This window comes from Cimex lectularius, unplaced genomic scaffold, assembly GCF_000648675.2.
Source record: "Cimex lectularius strain Harlan isolate CLEC.00 unplaced genomic scaffold, Clec_2.1 scaffold4, whole genome shotgun sequence".
NCBI lineage: Eukaryota > Metazoa > Arthropoda > Insecta > Hemiptera > Cimicidae > Cimex > Cimex lectularius.
Genome location: NW_019392723.1, coordinates 2,531,103 through 2,551,526, shown reverse-complemented (window position 1 = coordinate 2,551,526; position 20,424 = coordinate 2,531,103). Strand labels below are relative to the sequence as shown.

Here is a 20,424-nt window from a genome sequence, read left to right as displayed (position 1 = left end):
GTATTAATCGCAGATTTTAAAATTGTCTTTATAGGTTTAATTTAAATTATTTTAAAAGAACTAGATTCTGAGTCTAATAGACAATCTAGGATTATACGGCGGAATGGAGAAAGAGGTGAACCCGGCGAGCCCGGGGCAAACAACGTTACAATGTTTGTTTTAACTACCCTCTAAAAGCATCTTCTTACCTTTGTCAATCCGACTCCTACCCCCTTCTCGATAAGCCGTTTTTTAAGAGGAGATGGACCCTCGTCGGAGAGTCTTTAGAATCGCAATCTAATCGGTTAAATTCCTTGAAATTCGACGGGGTTAACGAAGTCGTTTACACAGAACTTTACAGTTTGACCAGGCACATTTCTCGCGCAACGTTTCATCTGAACCTTATTTATCCTTATTTTGAGGCTAAAATATTAACCTTCGGTCAACACCCGGAAACGTCCGGATATGTACTACAACCTAGGGTCATTTTGACTCAACTCTGTTTTTAAGTGCAATGAGTCATATTTTTCAACATTTTTGGGAAATATGAAAAACTTTTTTTAAAAGTTCTTACTTTTATTAACCTTGTAGAATACAAAACCGCATTTTTTTCAAAATAAATGCTTTAAGCCAGGAACACACTTACCCGATGCTACGCCATGCGACGCTACCCGACGCAAATCCAAACTCCGATTTTCCATAAGGTTGCATTACCCCCGTGCACATCTACCCGATGCTATGCCACGCTAACCTACCCGACGCTCTGCGATCCCCACTGTCCAGATTTTCGTCGGGTCGCATCGAGTACAGTCGAAGACAAAAGAACCGGACACTCATATTTTTATTCAAACTACATGTATTATTGTCGTTATATTAATTACAACATACTTATTTTAATATAAACCAAATTAACTGTGATTAAAAATTAATTAGTTTTTATTTAAAAAATTAATTTTAATGGTTTGGTAGAAAATTAATCAAAACACCGGAATACGATTTTTTGATATAATGAATTTAACTAACAATTTATTGTACTCGCTTCGGCGGTACATATACTAAAATTGGAACAATTTATTACACGGTTTTGCTCATAAAATTTAATTAACAATTTATTTCATAGTTTTGCTCGTAAAATTACACCATTTTGTAATGTCGGGTAGCATCAGAACAGGACACTCATATTTTTTGTAGTTTATTTCAAACTAAGTACATGTAATTTTGTCGTTATATTAATTACAACATGTTATTTTAATGTAAACCAAATTAAACGAGATCAAAAATGCATAAGTTTTTATAAACATTGTTTAATTATGATGGTTAGGAGTAACTTTATTTAAAACAATTAAGTTTAACAAACAATTTATTAGATGGTTGTGCTCATAAAATTTAACTAACAATTTATTACATGGTTTTGCTCAAAATAGTGTATTAAGAACAAACGATGCGTTGCGATTGTAATAGTGATTATTGTGATAAACGCTGTGGACTGTACGCGACGTGTACTTGCGTCGGATAGATGTGCACACCCCACCAAAACGTGGCAAGGAGTCGGGTAGCATCGGGTAGCGTCGCATGGCGTAGCATCGGGTAAGTGTGTTCCCGGCTTTAAAACATATTGTAATCACTATAAAGTACAGTCTAGCAAGGAAAAACTCGAATCCCAAAATCTTTCTTTGTAAAAAATTAACTTCTAGTTTTTGATATTACCTACAAAACTACAGTCAAACTTCTTCGTAAACTGCAAATTAAATTCTTATAAAATTAAAATTTCAAAAGGTAACTTCAAAAAAATGGAACACAGTATCACAAGGAACAAAAATGACATACATACTCCGAAAAACGGAAAGCAAAGAAGGAAGATTTCTTTTTGGACATTACTGCTCAAAAAATCGATGGTGTAAATGTAAGTCTAAAAGTATGTCTAAGACATTCAGGTTCAAATCCCTCATAACGCCGCTGAAAAATAAAAGGCACAGCAAAGCTTTCACTTCAAGACCATCTGTGGGTCCGAAGTAGCCCTGGTCAGACCTGTATTGAGTTTTTTTTTAATCAATCGCTTCAGTGGTACATTTTAAAATGACATCAATCATGGCTTGGTTGATGAATAAGGAATACAATGCTTCCTCATCTACGAGGAGCATTTCTTTTGGCACCAGGCTCATCATATTCTTTGAAGCTACTCTGACGTTTCTGGACGTAGTAGATCGGTATCAGACCAGAGAGTTTCGCCATCTTTGCCCAACACAAAGTTTCTGCTTTGTTTTCTATCTTCGGAACCTAAATTTGAAAAATTTTCTGGGCTAAAATGGTCCCCTGAGAGCGCATCGTCTTCAGGAAGAACGTAGAAAGCGTCAGGTTTATCATTGTCATTTGGTAAAAAATCATTTTCATCTTCACTGTAAGTTACTTCTTCAGAAAAGTATTCCTCGTTTTCATTATCACTGATCTTTCTATTTCTCGTCGAATTTCTTAGTCAGTTACAAAATGTGAACTATTTGCCATGGCTGAAACTATTCAGAAAGATTACAAAGAAAAGCATCGCGAAAACATTTATAGAAAATAAATTAAATTTGAACTAAAACTAAAAGAACATGTCGTACAACGTGGAGTGATGACCCATACCATGATTTTTCTTACTTTATTCGAATATTACAAGGTCACTTACCTGTGAAAAGGGTTCCATTGGCGTCCACGTCTACAGGAAGACTAGAAGGAAAGCTACTCAAAGCCGCAACCCCTTCCGATCACTACCCTCTGATACTAGCGCGTTTTTGAAATTTTTGGGTCATTTTGACCCCTTACGTTGTAGAACAAAGGTTAATAAAACTTTCTTTGGTGATACTAGGTTGAAAAATATTAAACCAGTGTCAGAGCTTTCTTCTCAATGCCCTAGAAGCAAAGAAAATAAATATTTAAAGTAATTTTTTTTAAACTTGAATTTCCTCCTTTGTATTGCATTTATTTCAAGTTTATTATAAAGGAACGTGTGGAAATAAAAACAAGCTTGATTCATTAATTCCTTAGCACTCGAAAGAAATTTACTTGGCCAATGTCAGTTCTAAAAATGATCAGTGATAACATTTTGAGCGAAAAGATCACCGCGGAAGGATGAGAGTCTATTTTGAAAAATCCTATCGCGCATTAGCCGAGGATAAAGATAGGCCACATATGTGTCACATCATACGACATCCTTTTAGACATATGTTTTTCCTTTATGAAAATGATTATTCGGAGATCGTGAGATGTGGTCCGGTGTGACGTAGGTTTTAGAAAAATATTTTCTTTATCATGCCGACGTTTCGATCTTTATTGAGATCATCTTCAGGGCCTGGGATTTATAAACATTGTTTAAATTTTACAATTACATGTAGGATGTGAAAAAAAGGATTTATACAATGCCAGAAAATTTTAGATAAAAAAATGAATTTATACAATGCCAGAAAATTTTAGATTAAAAAAAATGAATTTATACAATGCTAGAAAATTTTAGATTAAAACAAAATGAATTTATACAATGCTAGACAATTTTTAGATTTAATAAAAGAATGAATTTATACAATGCTAGAAAATTTTAGATTAAAACAAAATGAATTTATACAATGCTAGAAAATTTTAGATAGAAAAAATAGCATTGTGTCATTTTTTAATCTAAAATTTTCTAGCGTTGTATGAATCCGTTTTTCACATCCTACATGTAATTGTAATATTTAAACAATTTTAACATTTAAACAATTCCCAGGCCCTGAAGATGATCTCAATAAAGATCGAAACGTTGGTATGATAAAGAAAATATTTTTCTAAAACCTACGTCATACCAGACCGCAACCTACGTTCTCCGAATAATCATTGACGAACGGTCACTAAACACCACACACTTTACGAAAATGCTACTTCTATCATTCATAGTGGACGTCTAGCCAACTGATCGTGGGGCCATTGTCGTTTTAGTCGGGTGGGACGATTCATAAGAAGAATAACATGGGATGGTGGGGAAATAATTTGGTATGGATTTTGAGGTATCGGGATTTAAAAAGGTCTGACTTATGGACATAGGGGTGAATTATTCATGACAAAATTTTTGAAACCGACACTGTTCGCCAATGAGTCTAGGAGTCAAGAAAAATTATGTTTTAAGTAATTTGTTTGAGATAAACTTTCTTCCTTTTGTTGGGTGTGTGCATTGTTTGTTTGATTTTTTTAATCCAGGATAAAAAAATGATATGTAGGATCGTATTAAAGCACATTTCATATATAAAGAAAAACTTAACTACGCTATTAGTAAAGTATGCCAAAAATTTCATTAAAAAAAATTGTATTTTTTTAGCAACCCTTAACTTAAAGCCCTTAAATACGAATTTTCATAGCAACGAAAAAATTTCGCTGGATTAAACTAGGGCAAATTTTTTCTATCCCAGATGTTCCACTCATCACCTTTCCGGCCAATGAGCACTAGCAGCCAAGAAGACAAATATTTTAATTAATTTGTTTAAATTATATTTTCTGTCTTTTGCTGGGTGAGGGTTTCAAGAATACTATGTATCAGAAGATTTGTTTTTTACCTAGGGTAAGAAAATAATATGCAGGATCGTATTAAAGCAGATTTCATTTATAAAAAGTTACGAAAACCTAACTACCTAAAGTAGGCCAAAAATTTTAATTTAAAAAAATCGGATTCTTTTTTTAGCACCCCTTAACTTAATAGCCTTAAATACGATTTTTCATAGCAACGATAAAACTTTTTTTTCGTTGGATTTAAACGAGGGCAATTTTTTTGCTATCCCAGATGTTCCACTTAAAAAAAAAAAAAAAAAAAAAAAAAAAAAAGTGATAATATGCAGGATCGTATTAAAGCAGATTTCATTTATAAAAAGTTACGAAAACCTAGCTACCCGATTAGTAAAGTATGCCAAAAATTTTAATTTTAAAAAACCGGATTCTTTTTTTTTTAGCACCCCTTAACTTAAATGCCTTAAATACGAATTTTCATAGCAATGAAAAAAAGTATTTTCGCTAGATTAAACTAGGGCAATTTGCTAGATGTTCCACTTAACATCTTACAGCCAGTGAGCCCTAGGAGCCAAGAAAACAAATGTTTTAATTAATTTGTTTAAAATATATTTTCTGTTTTTTGCTGGGTGAGGGTTGCAAAAAGGACAAACCCACTCCTGCTTTTGATACGGTAGGTAGGGATGCGTTACCTAAAACTGTTTTATATAGATATATCTTCTCGTTTCAAAGCGATCATACGAAATATGTATTCTGAATCAATCTCGTCAGTGTGGACACCGTATGGAAGAACAGACGCCTTTAAAGTGGGCAGTGGAGTAAGGCAAGGCTGTCTATTAAGCCCCCTCCTATTCGCGTTGTTCTTGAACGATTTTGAGGATATATTGGTGACGGGAGAGTTAGTGGGAGGTAGAGACATAAAAGCACTAATGTACGCTGACGACATTGTAATTCTTGCTGACAATCCACATGGCTTACAAAAGAATATTACCAAGCTAGAGAAATACTGTGATTGTGGAATCTTAGGGTGAATCTGGAAAAGTCGAAGATAGTTTTTTTCAGAAGGGGAGATAGGCTTGGATCGAAAGAGCGTTGGAAATACAAAGGTCAGGATATAGAAGAGGTAAATCGTTATACATACCTAGGAGTACAACTGACTTCTCAAATTTCTTGGAAACCCCACTTCTCGGAGAAATCGTGTTCGGCCAAGTTTGCCCTTAATTCTGTTTGGCGAGGAGCGCAACCCCAGATCCCACTAAAGGCTAAGCTGCATATCTTTAACGCGGTCTCACGCTCAATTTGTGTTATGCTGCATAAGTGTGGGGATCAAAGGAATACGTGGAGGTGGAGAGGGTGTTGAGGTTCTTTATACGAAAACTATTCAGTCTTCCAAACTACACTCCAATTTATATACTGCACATTGAAACTGGCCTTCACCCAATCTTTCTATTCACGTTGACTCTGAATGGTCGTTATTTGGTTAAGGTGCTCCGAATGGACCACTCCAGATTCCCCCGTATGGTGGCTGAAGAGATCATCAGGCTGATGACTGGGGGAGACTGGCGGACAGGAAATTGGACTGATTTTCTTTATTTTGAATCTAAAGACTTTAAAAGGATTAGTAACACTCTATTAAAGTAAAATCAAGTATTAATCTTACACCTAGATATAATGAAACCACTGGCACCGCTGCCACCTTACCTCGGTGTCCCCGACGAAGACAGCACTCACACAGGAAGGGGTCCTGCGGGACACTAGAGGGATTGTGGCGCAGACGATTGGTCCTCCTCCTTTTCGTTCACGTAGTACTACGACTAACTAGATGCCTCCACTCGTTACCTTCGCTGGCGAGTAGTGAGCGAAGACATCGCCAGGTCCATCTCCTGCAAGCAAGGAAAGCCCCGAAGGCAACCCCCCCCCCAGGTTCTCCTGACTATGCCACCCGTCTCCCGTGGAGAAATTAGAGAACAGCTCACTTCCCCCTCGCTTTAGCCGAACCCCTATTTCCCCTAACTCTGATAAGGCTTGGAGCCCCGCGGATTCCAAGCTCCTCTGCCCGTGTGTAATCCTCTTCTGACAGAAGAAAAAGGACTAGAGATGTCACTGACACCAAAGGAAATGAATTTGAGTTCTTTCTCAAAAGGAAGTATAAAACCCAAACACTTATCGTAATTTTAAAAAAACCTGACAGGGATATTCTCAACAACCACAATCTACATGGTTTGTTTATATAACAATTCGACATTTTAAGAGGTAAACACACGTAATCCTTAATTCAAAACAAGGCTAAAAGATTTTTCAATGTTTACTTTACGGAATTTGAAATGTTTATTATATTAAACTGTTTAGTTTCATTTTTGATTTCTTAATTTCAATTTTTAAATGTAACGATGAACTAGATTATCGACCTGCTGGATACAAGAAGTCTTTTCAGAGGATCTTCGGAAGAGGTCAAAACAGAGAAAACTTCCTTACGGTTTTCGCCGAGCTTTCGACAGTTTTATACTGTCATCTTCAGGGCCTGTTTTATTATCATATAAACAAACAATTAAAACATGAAAAAACAATAATTACAACAATAATTGGATATCTTACTTTAAAACCTTAATAGGAAATTAAACAACATGGTGTTTTGGGCACAGAAGTACATTATGTTTTTTTCGGCTCAGCATCTAAATATTGATTTAAATGGAATACATTAACAATTAAAAATTATAGCTAAAATTACATAATGTACTTCTGTGCCCAAAACACCATGGTGTTTAATTTCCTATTAAGGTTTTAAAGTAAGATATCCAATTATTGTTGTAATTATTGTTTTTTCATGTTTTAATTGTTTGTTTATATGATAATAAAACAGGCCCTGAAGATGACAGTATAAAACTGTCGAAAGCTCGGCGAAAACCGTAAGGAAGTTTTCTCTGTTTTGACCTCTTCCGAAGATCCTCTGAAAAGACTTCAATTTTTAAACTTAAAAATGCCACTTTGGCTGAGGATTGGTGTAGCACTTATTGACGATGGGCGTTCAATCAGCCAACCTTTTCAATATAGCTCAGTGATGGTGCGGGCGGGAATTTCAATGGAAAGTCGCACAGAGTTGGTTGTTATCCGTGGTCAGTTTTGGACGGCCACTCGTTGTGTAGATGAAATTTTGGGACATCATGCGTTGCCTATCCTCGATGAAATCAGCGACAATCCTATTCTAAGGCACAATAATGCCCGTTCACATGTCGCTCACATAGTACAAACGTACCTTCAACAGCATAACATCAGGGTCTTAGCCTGGCCATCCCGTTCTCCGAACAATTATGGGATAACCTCGAAAGACGTCCATCGCTTCCTGATACATTCCACGATCTTGAAAGGACTCTTCGTGAAGAAAGGCTAACCTCCAGCAAAGCGACATTTCCAGACTGGTAGAACGCATGCCAAGGCGTCTTCGAGATGTCATTGAGGCAAGAGGAGGAAATAGGGTATATTGAAATGTAAATTAAAAATCTAAAACAAATTTTATCTGACCGTTTTTTTTTTCATTTTCTTTTAATTTCTTAATTTTTTTTAAATTTACATTTTTTTAAACTTTTTTAGACAAAGATTCTATTATTAACGTCAAAAAACGTGAAACTTTGATTGATATATAAAAAATATACAAATCAAGTTGTAATAAAACTTGATTTGTATATATTGGATGAAATTTTTTGCCTGTCAGTGTCTTCGGGGTGTCCCCTGCAAGGCCCGAGGTTTAGGGTTGAATTTTTGAGACCACCCCGCACCTGACGCCAATTTGTGGTGAGAGGCTCGAACGAGCAAGAGCGCGACGAGTTGAATGTGCTCCGAAGTCCGAGTGCTAAGTCTCTACCTACTCTAGGCCCGCCAAGCTAGGGTGTGTCAGGTTGCCCGGCCTGACGGGAAAGCGCCCACCATTTTCCGCTAACTCTGTGGGGGGAGGTTTAGTAAAACCACAACAATTCGGGTACAACATTCAAATCCTTATATTTAATTACGGTTTATTATGCACTAAACAATCCCCGACAAGTTCCATTACATATCCCGTAATTCTCCCAAATCAATTGATGGACGAATCTCTAACCCTGCTTACAACTAACAATTCTCCATTCCTATTTATAAATTAAGAAAACCACTAATTCCTTTACCAGATGGGTTATTACTCCCAACCTAATTCAGCTTATTCCCCGACTGTTCTCCATTTCAACCGTCAACTGACTGAAAAATCTGTACTTTCAAAACTGGCCAACTCCTCGTCAACTCTTACTGACTTCTGGCCGACACTTCGTCGACTCTTACTGACTCCTGGCCTACTTCTGGCCGACTCTTCGTCGACTCTTACTGACTCCTGGCCGACTTACTTACTGACTGCCAGCGACTGCCGCCGGAACGCGACAGCTCTACTCCGACAGACTATTCCGACCGCATCTTCTGTACGCCAGCCTTCTTGACTGCCTCCTAGTTATTTTGGGATAGTATTTAAGCCAATCAGTCAGGTAGAGGTGAGGAACCCGTCAAGCCTCGGAAACACTGTTATGGATTCCTGGTGTGCCCGTTTGCCCGTTTCTTCTTCTCTTGTTCGTTGAGCTTTTCCGGGTGAATTATTAGCTAATCCTGGGGTTGAGCAATAAGACCACTTGTCTGCACAGCAGTAAATATTTCCGTGGCTATTGCCCGAGAACAACCCATATTTCCCAATCGTAAACCCCAGGTGTTATTATTTCGCCAGCTTAGCTGTATGATGGGTTGTCGTGAAAGTCTAGATCGTCTCCCAGGATTTGAGGACACTTCCGATGGCCCAACCTTACATAATACGCTTTCCCAACTATCAGTCCAAATATTCTTTCTTCCCATCTTTATATTTGCAATGAATATTAATCCCTAATAAAATTTGTTTAAGATATCTTTTTGGAATTTTTACACAAATTGTCGTATATTTGGCCGTCCTAATTTGCATATGACGTTGGACTGCGGTAACTACGGAGGAACGATGAACGTGTATTTCGGAAATCCAGGGTCCTGTACAATCGGCCACCGCGGACGGATCGATAGGGCAACTCGGCCCAACTTAAAACCCACATATTCTGGACAACCCAGTGCTATCGGACTAATCAGAACTGAACAAAACGAAAAAAGCTTCTCGTTATAAATCCTTATCGGAACGTTCAACGCGGTGCGAATCACGATTTCCTGGAAAATAATAAACCACCCCAGCATTTATTCACGCCTTCCCATGAACCGGCCATTGGCAACCGTCTCGGCTTTACATAACTTTCATTTCCGGTGCCGTATTATCAGTTTTTCTTTAATTGGTACGTTTTCCTGTTAGGCGGTAACATACATCCCTTTAAAAAATGTCAACCTTTGTGGAAAACTGCTTAAATTAATTTCCAAATCGTCTGGCTTCTTATAAACAGACTTATTCGTTAGAATTCCCGCAGATTCTTTAAAACCGCCGGTTTATATATAATTTCAACTCGTCTTTCTTAGGACTGGGGAAGGTATGTAATAAATAAAACGTCAGAATTTTTAATTTTGTTAAACAGATACAACACAGCTTGAAGTAGATTTTCTACTGTTAACAACCAAAAGTAAACAATATTTCATCATGTTTCAATTTTTGTAGATATTTATAAAAGCAAAAAAAAAAGTCCAGTATATTTATAAAAGCAAAAAACAAGTAATTCTGTCTGGATATAAAAAACAAAGGTTGTATGATTTTTTAATATAATTTTATTTTCTGCCTGATTTAGTCCTCGAGTTGTGATATATTTTGGGAACTACGTAGTAACCTGTAATTTCTTCCTTTCCTTCATCGTATTTATATTACACAGTAAAAATATTTTAAGTATAAGCAACCTCTGATATACATGGGGCATCTTGATCCCATAGAAGAATGATACTAAATGTGGAAAATAAAACTGTATAAAAACAAATCCACCCATATTAAATCCACGTTAAATAGACAGCCTTGCCAAAAAAGAACTAGATATCCAGTTGTTAAATATATACATATATATTTATTTTATTAGATAGATATATAGAATAGATAGAAAGACAGATAGATAGAAAGATATATATTATTTGTATAGACGTGGAATACTTCGACCTGTTTGGACATAAGGAATTGTGGACCATCAAGCCATCTAATATCAAACTGTTCTGAGTATTTCAGTCAAAAGCCTCCAAAATTTCTGTTCTCACGATCCACACATTTGTAAAAGAATTCCGTCCTGTTTCTTAAATTTTCACCCTCTAGGTCCTAGTCAAATGTTTAGTGCCAGCGTTGGCTGGTTTCTATAATTCGCGTCCTTTTCGTTGTGCTACTGTTATGTCCAATTGTAAATCGCAAACGACTAACTTGTAATATGTACAAATAAATAACTATGGTGAGGCACCAACAAAAAGCTCTCAGCCGAACAAGATTCCTTGACCTTAACCCTAGTACGCGCAGAGATTCTTTGAATCGATTCATGTTGAGGGGCAGAGGGGGCTGCGTAGATTCATTGTTGCGATGTAGCCCCGACTCTGCTCCGCGACAAAGAACCGTATCCAGACCAAGATTCAGTTCACATTCATCAGTGCCTGCGAAAATGACTGGGGAACTAGCTCTCACGAATTTCCCTTGCTCTTTTTTGCATTGTACGTAGTGCATCCAATCGGAAGTGCATTAAAAAACTGTCATTTTAAGCTGTGCATTTGTTTTCACATCCCGCGACGGACACACTGAATTTTTGGATTAAACCATTCAATATTTGGCTTTTCAATTCCCGATTTCTGTATTCCGTGAATGATACATCCCACAAACACCGATGGGAATGTGTCTTCAATAAACTGTAAAGTCAACTCGGTACTCCACAACATACCTTTATACAAGACAGTATAATGGTATCTTCAAGAAAACACTCACTAGAACGTCAACTAAACAAATGAAGCAAGAGCGCTTGTTCCGATTCACGTCCGCACTGGCAAATGGTTGTGCAACATTGAGTCAAAGAATCCCACATCGGATTGGATTCAAAAGAGTCCGAAAATGCTAGCCCGCAACACACCAGATTCATCGCAGCAATGAATCGGGGCAGCCCAGACTCAGGCTAGACGCAGCCGAGACTCTCCGGAGATTCAAAGAATCCCAGTGCGTAATAGGCCTTACAGTCAGCAACGGTCTTATAAGTCATCAGGAAGTTGCTGAAGAGGAATCTATTGCAATCGGACCTTCGGCAGTAGGCTATGGCAAAGATTGACTCATTAAACGATTTCGACAACTGTGAACACTTTCAGGACTGCAAAAGTTTTGAACGTCAAAACTCAGCTAACTTTATACAAGGCGTTTCTTTGAGCTATCTGGATATTCAGAGCGGAGCTGTGGGATACGACAGAGCCATATCAAACTTTCAAGCAACTTCAGAGCATTTCTGTCAACATTCTTCCGAAGACTTTTCCAGGCTTCTTGATATCTCTATCACTATTCCCAATGACCTTAGCTTCCTTAAATAATTATTCGGATCCCGTTTCTCAAAGTTAGAATCTTTCAACCATCCCTAACCATTTGCTTCACCCCACTCTACTAGCTCTCATCCCAGGAAAGGTTTAATTCGCCTTAAACTGTGTTGACCCCAAGACCTCCTCGCCCCTTTTGAAAAGAGATTGAGTGGCAGCGTTGGCTCGTTTTGCATAATGCGTGTCTTTTCGGTGAAGTGTATAACTGTTATAACCGAATGAAGAAAACGAAGAAAACATTTGTAATGCGTATAAGTAAGACATGAAGAGGATGCAAATAAATAAATAGAAACACGCTGTACTGCGTAGTGCCAAAAACATCGCAACAGTACGCACAACGAATTTGCACAACTGTCTTGCATATTCCATTTAGAATACGATGACCTGAAGAGAATCTCTTCCAATCGGACTAAGGCATTAGGCGGTAGAACAGATTGTAAATCAAACAAGAATTAACAAAATAACAATTGAATCACTGCCAATCGAGAATGCAACCTAAATGAAGAACTAGAAGGAAACGAAAGACGATAAAAAATCACATCGATTTCAAAATAATGTTTTCAATTATGTTTTTTGTTTTTGTACCATTTTAACACTGAATACTGTACATATTTAAAGTTTACCTGGTGCTACCTCCATTTCCAACTTATCTACCTTACATATACAGAGTGTCGACTTAGTGTCTCTGGTTTTTTCACAAAGTATAAGTTTTATTTTCAAATATAAGGGATAAAGAAAAAGAAAATTGAGGGCGTCGGTGGCCGCAACGGTTTAGGCGTTGACACTGTAAGGTAAAGCTCCCGGGTTCGAATCCAGCGGCCCTGCATTCGATCCTGACATCCTTACAAATGGGATTTTTTTTCAAAAACATCATCGACACCCCGAGGTTTCACATAATCGACATTTTATTACATTTTTTTCTTTCTTCTCGGGAAAAAAATTAATAAAGCTTAAATAGTGGCGGGACGAACCGAGAAGAGAAGCGCGAGGAGCAGGAAGCAATTCGCGGCCTGCAAGATCCTGATCGGGAGGGCACTGGTTCCGAGACTGAAAAAAACAAAGGAAAAAAAAGCAAGGAGAGTCAGTTGGATATAAACGTTCCGAGGAAGAGGTGGTCTCCGCGAGGAAAAGAAAATATTGTTTTTTAAAAAGTGTGTGGTTTGTGAACCTAGTCGGGCTGATCGAAGAGGAAGGGGCTGATCCCGGCAAGTGAGGAGTGATCCCGTGAGTTCGTACATTTACAATTTCTTATCAGGCCTGATAATTCTGGACTAGAGACATTAGCATTATAAGCATTAGACATTAGCACATTATAAGTTTCGGCCTTTAGTTAGCTTTTAATTTAAAAGGATTTGTCTATGTACTTGTAAATAGAATAATTGTGATTAGTATTCATTTTTTTCTCAATCGTAGTTTTAAACCCTAAGTAAGATAATACCTTAAATATCTTGCTTGTGTTAATGAATTAACTTGGATAGAAGCAGGAAGAACTTCATCATTTAGCTCCCATCATAACCCTGGTTGGAAGCGCCATCAGAAAGAAGAGAGCCAGAAGCTACATCGCTACCCTTCCTTTTCCATTTCTTCCTATTGTTATACTCTTCTTTTCCTTTTTATTAACTGGTTTCGGTATTTATCCTTCCCCAAATATACCGTGGCGCTCAACATAACACCTATAAATAACCTTTCACCTCCTCACCGACCATCACTTGTCTCTCCCTTCAACACGTTCCCCCCCCCTTCACCACTGAGCTACCGCCAACGTACGTGCAGCCGCAGTAAGGAAGCTGTAACAATTTAACTCCGTAGTTGAAATACCCTCGTTAAAAAAAATTCTTTTTTGTCTTAAAAATGGCGGACTTTTTTTCAGTTTTAGGTTTAACGGTTCTATTTCTGAAGTATCTAATGCTTTTCTGAGCATTTTTAAACAGTTTTAGCCATTGTTAAATAAGTGCAAATGTACTTGATTAGCCTGCAAATGAAAATCCGTTTTTTAACTTTTTTTAAAAATTGGCAAATCTGTGTTTATTACATTGTTTGATGTAAAATAAATATATTTAATGTGTCAGGGGTGACACTAGTATGTTGACATCCTGTATATAATGAATAACTTTGATAAATTAATTTAATTATTATTTCAATTATTTAATCTTTTGATCTTTTTGATTGAAATGAGAAAGCTAGTGTCACGAGCGGGATTCGAACCCACGACCTTCCTTTCAATACGCCGCTGCTCTACCACTTGAGCTATCGTGACTTCAATCCACTCAGACATCAAACTCCCCGTCTCAACCTACAACCTTTCGAATCTTCCCTCCTTTTTGCCATTTTTCAAATGTCGTGTAATCAGGATTCGATTCTCGGCGACATATGAAGTGGCCACGGGGAGCTGTTAGTGAAGTTATGCTTCGTTTCACTTATTAAATCCATTATATTTAGTGGTCTATTGACCAAATTAGTTCTTCCTTGAGATATCGTGACTTCGATGCACTCGGACACCAACTCCCCATCTCACTTAATCTTTACGTAAGGTATTGGTTGAAATAAAAAAGCTAGTGTCACGAGCGGGATTCGAACCCACGATCTTCGGCTACATACGCCGCTGCTCTACCACTTGGATATCGTGACTTTGATCCACTCGGACACCGCTCGTGACACTGGCCACTAAATATAATGGATTTAATTATTATCTTTAAATCTGCAGATACATTTTCTCTGAATTCGCCCGTTGATTTTTTCACACCGAACAAACATCCCACTATGATTCCAACGCTGTAATTTTTGTTTTCTCTGGTGTTGGCTGAATGACAAGGGCGTTTTACAAAATCCTTTCCTACGAGATTCCAACCGAGTGATATTTGTCAACGCCCGCTAAGTCAATATCCGGAGACGAAACTCCTGTTTCATCGATAAATATTTAAACGCCCCTGTTCCGGCTGGTACAAGGTTTCGACAAAAAATTGTTATCGTTTATTGCCGGCCGACGGCTCGATTGTGTGGATCTTATCACGGATCGTGTTATAAAATAGGAGAAGACGGAAAAACAAAGACTACAAAGTCCTATGAAATAGCGTATTGATAGTCGACATTTAATATATAATTCGCTTGATGTATGATGATTGATGCTAAACAAGCTCTTGGCATTGATGGTTGACATGAAATCATAGTCATCAGATTACGCACGCGCACACACACGCGCGCGCACGCACGCACACACACACACACACACACACACACACACACACACACACACACACACATGATTGAAGCAAATCCCTAAGCCATTGCGTGTTAAGCCGACGTAGAAAATTTCCAGATAGGGTTACTGTGGGCAGTTATTGGACGAGGGGGTTTTGGTGTACAGAAAGGGCACTATGGAATGAATGGTTTGGTTCAGCCCCAAACTTACACTCCATAGATCCACATAAAACGAATGAAAGTTTTGTGAAGGGTAAGTTTGTTGTTGAGGTTTATAGGAGTAATTCAGCAACAGATTGAACGGCGGTTCATGTCTTGTCGTTTCAGGCGAGGGTGTGGATTCTACGTCATTTATCAATGTACACTCCTAGGTATCGTACTATGTCCAGCCATGTACGTAAGCCATTCGATCGTAATGGACATAATTCAACAGTGGTATCAGTATTCTAATAGGGTGAGGTAACTTTGCAGATGGGAGCTTACAACGGATGGGTTGTAGTGAGAAGAGAGGACAACCGTGTCTTCGGCAAACGTGATGAATGTGTTTGGGGAAGGAGTGTATATTATAAAAAGGATCGGGCCTAGGGTACTTACTTGAAGGACTCTAGGTGTTATATAAGAGGAAAGGGGTGATAAGGTAGGATAGGCGGATAAGGTAAAAGATACTAGGAAGAATCTTATTGAATGTCCCTTAAACCTGGGTGCCTTACCCGGGCGAACGCCAGGGCTACGTCTAGGAAGACACCCGAGCAATACTGTTTTCGCTCAAGAGGAATAATATTCACCATACGGTACACCTTTGAGTGGAGTGAAGTGAGCTGAACCCAAACTGATGGGACGGTAAGGTTTCAGCATCCTCAAGAATACAGATTAATCTTTTAAGTGAGAATTTTTCAAGAGCTTTAGTTACAAAGGGAAGGAGTCTACTGGTAGGTCGATAGGAGCTAAGAAGATGGACAGGTTTGTCAGGTTTCGTGATCATTCGTATAACAGAGTATTTCCACTAAATCGACAATAATTGTCCGAAGAACTGACAAGGGGACGACCAGGTTCGTGGACCGCGAATTTGGACCAAACATCTTTTGGTTGGGACCGCGGTAGCCGAGTGGTTAGCGTGAGAGACTCTCGGCTCATAGACGCCGCGGTCGTGGGTTCGATTCCCACCGTCGCCTCTGGCCCTTTTTTCACGATACCCCCCCCCCAATTATGAACACACATACAAGAATTCGTCACCATGGTTAATATGCATGGATCATAAGGCAAAAAAATACCGAACACGTATCCGCCACTTCTTGTGAATAGGAACTGGTTTCACCAAAAAATTTGAAATTTTCCGTTTTTTATTTCGTCGATCTATTTGCTCAAATTAACTACAGTTTTTATGTACATTCCAATAAAATAGAGTACAAGCTATTAATGTTTATCAACAGCCAAAAAATTTCTAAAAACTAAATATTTTTCGAGTAAACTCGGTCATAATTTTTTTCGTGAAACTTATATGAAATTTCGTTGTATTACTGCTAGAGAACCCTTTATATAATTTTTTTTTAAATATAATTTTATCCATTTTTGACCCCCTAAATTTTTTTAAATTTTCGAGAAGTAGTTACGAAATATCTGATTGAAGCGGCTATATTTAAAAAACGGCTAAAAAGATTTTAGCGTTAAACAGATACCATTAGAACCATTAAAATAGATAAAATATTTCTATACGAAAATACACAAAATATCATCATTATTTATCAGAAATTAACTGTATTTAAAAATTTCTCTAAAACGAATTATCAACTGTGAAACCCGGCCCATTAGCTTTTGGAAAAAATAATGTTAGAGCTTGCTCTAGGAATCAGGCAGAAATGTCGTCGAAATTATCAATCAAAAAATTAATTTACACTGATTTCCGCGAAACAATTTTTAGCAGTAGAATGACGATAAGGAAGTCAAATCCAAATTTTGACCATTTTCTGACCTATTTTTCTTACAGAGCGTTTGTCTAAATATGCAAACAAAGCAGTATTTTGTTGATTTATCTTTTTAAACCATACCAAATTCGAATAGTATGCATCGTATTCGAAAAACATTTTTGGTTTTTATATTAACCAACAATGAAATGGAGTTTTAATTTCTTCGTGGTCGTGTCCTACAGGGTTTTATGGCGTTCATACTGTAGGAAGGACTGAGTGTTTTTAGGCGAACAAACGAAAGTCGTAGTTGTGAGCTTAGACCTCTCTAAAATTAGTAGTGACTTTGCCAATCTTGGTGAGGGTTGTTTTAGCATAAGTTTACTGTGTCTAGCGCCCCGAGAGTTTATCCACTTCTCCTTTTGTCTTTTTAGTATATTCTGTGATGGAGGATTCTGTGTTAGGTTTTGTTATCCAATGAATAGGTTCAGAGCCTATATTTGGTCTTGCAGACCCATCTATGGCCAGTAAATAAATATTTTGAAATCGATGTGATCTTCGTCGAATCTTCTTTGCTTCCAGAGCTTTACAATGCATTATTTGTAGGCAGTGATCCCTTTTGATCCACGACCGGATTCAAAAAGTATTTGCAGCTTTAAGGATAATAATTAAGTTCAATTAAGTTAAATTTGTACCTAACTGGAGTAGAATTTGAGAAAGCCAGTTGTGAGACTGGATCCTTTTCTTTTGTCACCTCTGGTTTTCTCAAAAACAGATCGAAAAAGATAACATGAAATCTGTGTGATTATTTATTGAACCTCCACAGCTTCATCTATGTTGCATTCTTTATTGGCGGTCATTCAAAGATGTTTTGTTAATATCATTCTTGTGTGGTTTTTATCATCTTTTCTACCGCCTACTGCCTTACTACGGGCGGAGATTCTTCTTCAGAGACCATCGAGCTCTAATGGCATATCCAAGACAGTGGTGCACTGGCGAATTTGAAGGTTTACCCTTTTGTTGTTGTCGGTACTATGCCATAATGCGTGTTTCTATTTATTTATTTGTAACCTCTTTATGACTTGTCCGAATTACAAATTTTTTCTTCGTCATCAACATCCGGATATAACAGTCACACCACAGCCAGCACATTTGCAACTGGCACTCAATATGTTATAGAAGTCATCAAAGAATTGAACGTTTCTTGAGATGGGAGTTAGTAGAGAATGCTTACGCAATTTACTTAGGATGGGAGTAATATTAAAAAAGTATTGTAAAGTGGTTTGACCCTTCGTTCTGAACACACAAAAGGTAGTTAGACGTTAAGGCCTTCTATATGGTTGGATTACATTACTTTTTACTTAACGTTACTTGCTTTACTGAAGTTCACAGGGGAAATGTACTTAATTTCATACCCATGATTTGTCCTTATCAAAACCGCTTTTTTCACAGTGAAATAAAGGAAACAAATTATTTTCAGGCAAGGATTGCGACGAAGTCAAACGTCAAATCCTGGCCAACCACGGTAGTGGCGGGGAAGTCAAATCCCTGGCGCAGGACCACATCGGCCAGCACCACCACCATCACCACCACCATGGGCTCCACCAGGGTTCGCGGCTGGAGTTCCACGCGGCCGCGGCCGCCGCTGCCGCCGCCGCCGCCGCAGGCCTGTCCCTCCCGGGACCGCAAATTTCCGAAGACAGTTCGAAACCCTCCAAGCAGAAACGTCATCGGACCAGATTCACCCCAGCCCAGCTCAACGAACTCGAAAGATGCTTCTCTAAGACTCACTACCCCGATATTTTCATGAGGGAGGAAATAGCGATGAGGATCAACCTTACTGAATCTAGAGTCCAGGTCAGTTTTTTTATTACATCCAAGCATGTAGACTTTTTCTCTTGTGTGTGGCCGGCTCGGAGATATATTGTTAAAACTCAGCGATGGCCTTGTGTTTAAGCAATAACCGTTCGGACCACAATTTAGCCTTATTGGTCCCAATTATGCGTCATTTAACACTTTCTTTTGCAACATTCCTCAGCAAATTAGCTAAACCCAGGAGATTAGGGCGGATGCAGTTTTTCCTACAATGTTTCATCCCGAGTATTGACAACACTATTTTTTTTTGGCACCAGACTGGAAATCTATCTCCAACATGGCTCTTCACTCCAACACTGCATCTTGTATCGATTGTTATATTTTCCAAATATCAAATTTTTTCACATCCAGCTTCTAATTTAATCCGTGCTTGCCAAAAGTTGCTTCAGAGCAATACCAAATTTAGCAATTTTGTTTATGGTTAGCTGGAAATACCGTGAGTTTAGGGCAGGCGCAGTGTTGTACCTGCCCGTGTATTGGCAACCCTGATTTATTTGGCGCCAATCTAAACATTCTACTACTAAACTCACGGGATTTTCAGCTATCCTTTTAAGGTGAGTAGCCCACTAAAAATTTCAAAATATCGATTTTTATTTTTCTGCTGAAAAAATACAAAAAGGCTTCATGGACATTTTGTTACAAATAAATTGTATATCTGATAAGTCAGAAGAATTTTTTTGTAATTTTTGAATTTGCATGTTTTAAACGTCTGACGAGATTGTTACCATCTAGCGTCCGGTTTAAGACATCACCGTTGTCCAGCTAAAAGAAAAATATTTCTGGGTCTTTTTAGAATCACAACATTTTGTGGCAAAGCCGACACATTTGATTTCCCGAGATTCTTTCTTCTTTGAAAAATGGCATTTGGCCTAGTCATTGTAATAAATTATCGTTACATTTTGCCAAACTAAAGGAAAAGAAAAGCGGAGAATGATGCACTTTCGTCTAAATATATAAATCAAAAACAAAAAACCTTAGACATAAGGTTTACATCGACGATAAAGGTACTAATCGATGCTAGACGTCGAATAGAGAACCTTATAAACAAATAACTGCGTTCAAATTTCAAACCCTCAAGAACTTGTTTTTTTTCTTGTTTTTTTTTCAAACAATCACGTTTTCCCAAATGGTGCCCTTTTTCTACATTTTGACTCTTTTCCTCAGTAAATGTTTGACATATTTCGCTGCTTTTCATCCAATATACCATCCCTAACCATCCTTTATAGGTATATAGGACACTCTAAACAGAAGACTGGTTAAAAAAAAAAATTTATTAGGAGCCGAGAAAAAATATCAAAACCTCTACGGAAAAAGCTATTTTTTTTTTCAAAATTATTTTAAATTTTTTCTTTTCAATCAAATTGAATTAACTCCCGTCTATGTGTTCAAAAAGTATTAGGAAACAACTTTAAAAAAATTATCTTTCTCAGCTTTCACGGTTTCGGAGAAAATGGGACAA

At 37.8% G+C, this 20,424-nt stretch overlaps 1 protein-coding gene across 3 annotated transcripts in view; it reads left to right on the top strand.

The window, feature by feature from the left end:
* LOC106671284 (homeobox protein orthopedia-like) overlaps positions 1-20,424 on the top strand; it is a 123,637-nt gene that overhangs the window by 25,343 nt on the left and 77,870 nt on the right. For all 3 annotated transcript variants that reach the window (XM_014402181.2, XM_014402189.2, XM_024226706.1), the window contains exon 2: positions 18,571-18,947. In XM_014402181.2, coding sequence (XP_014257667.1) covers positions 18,571-18,947 — 377 coding nt within the window. The remainder of the gene's footprint in view (positions 1-18,570; positions 18,948-20,424) is intronic.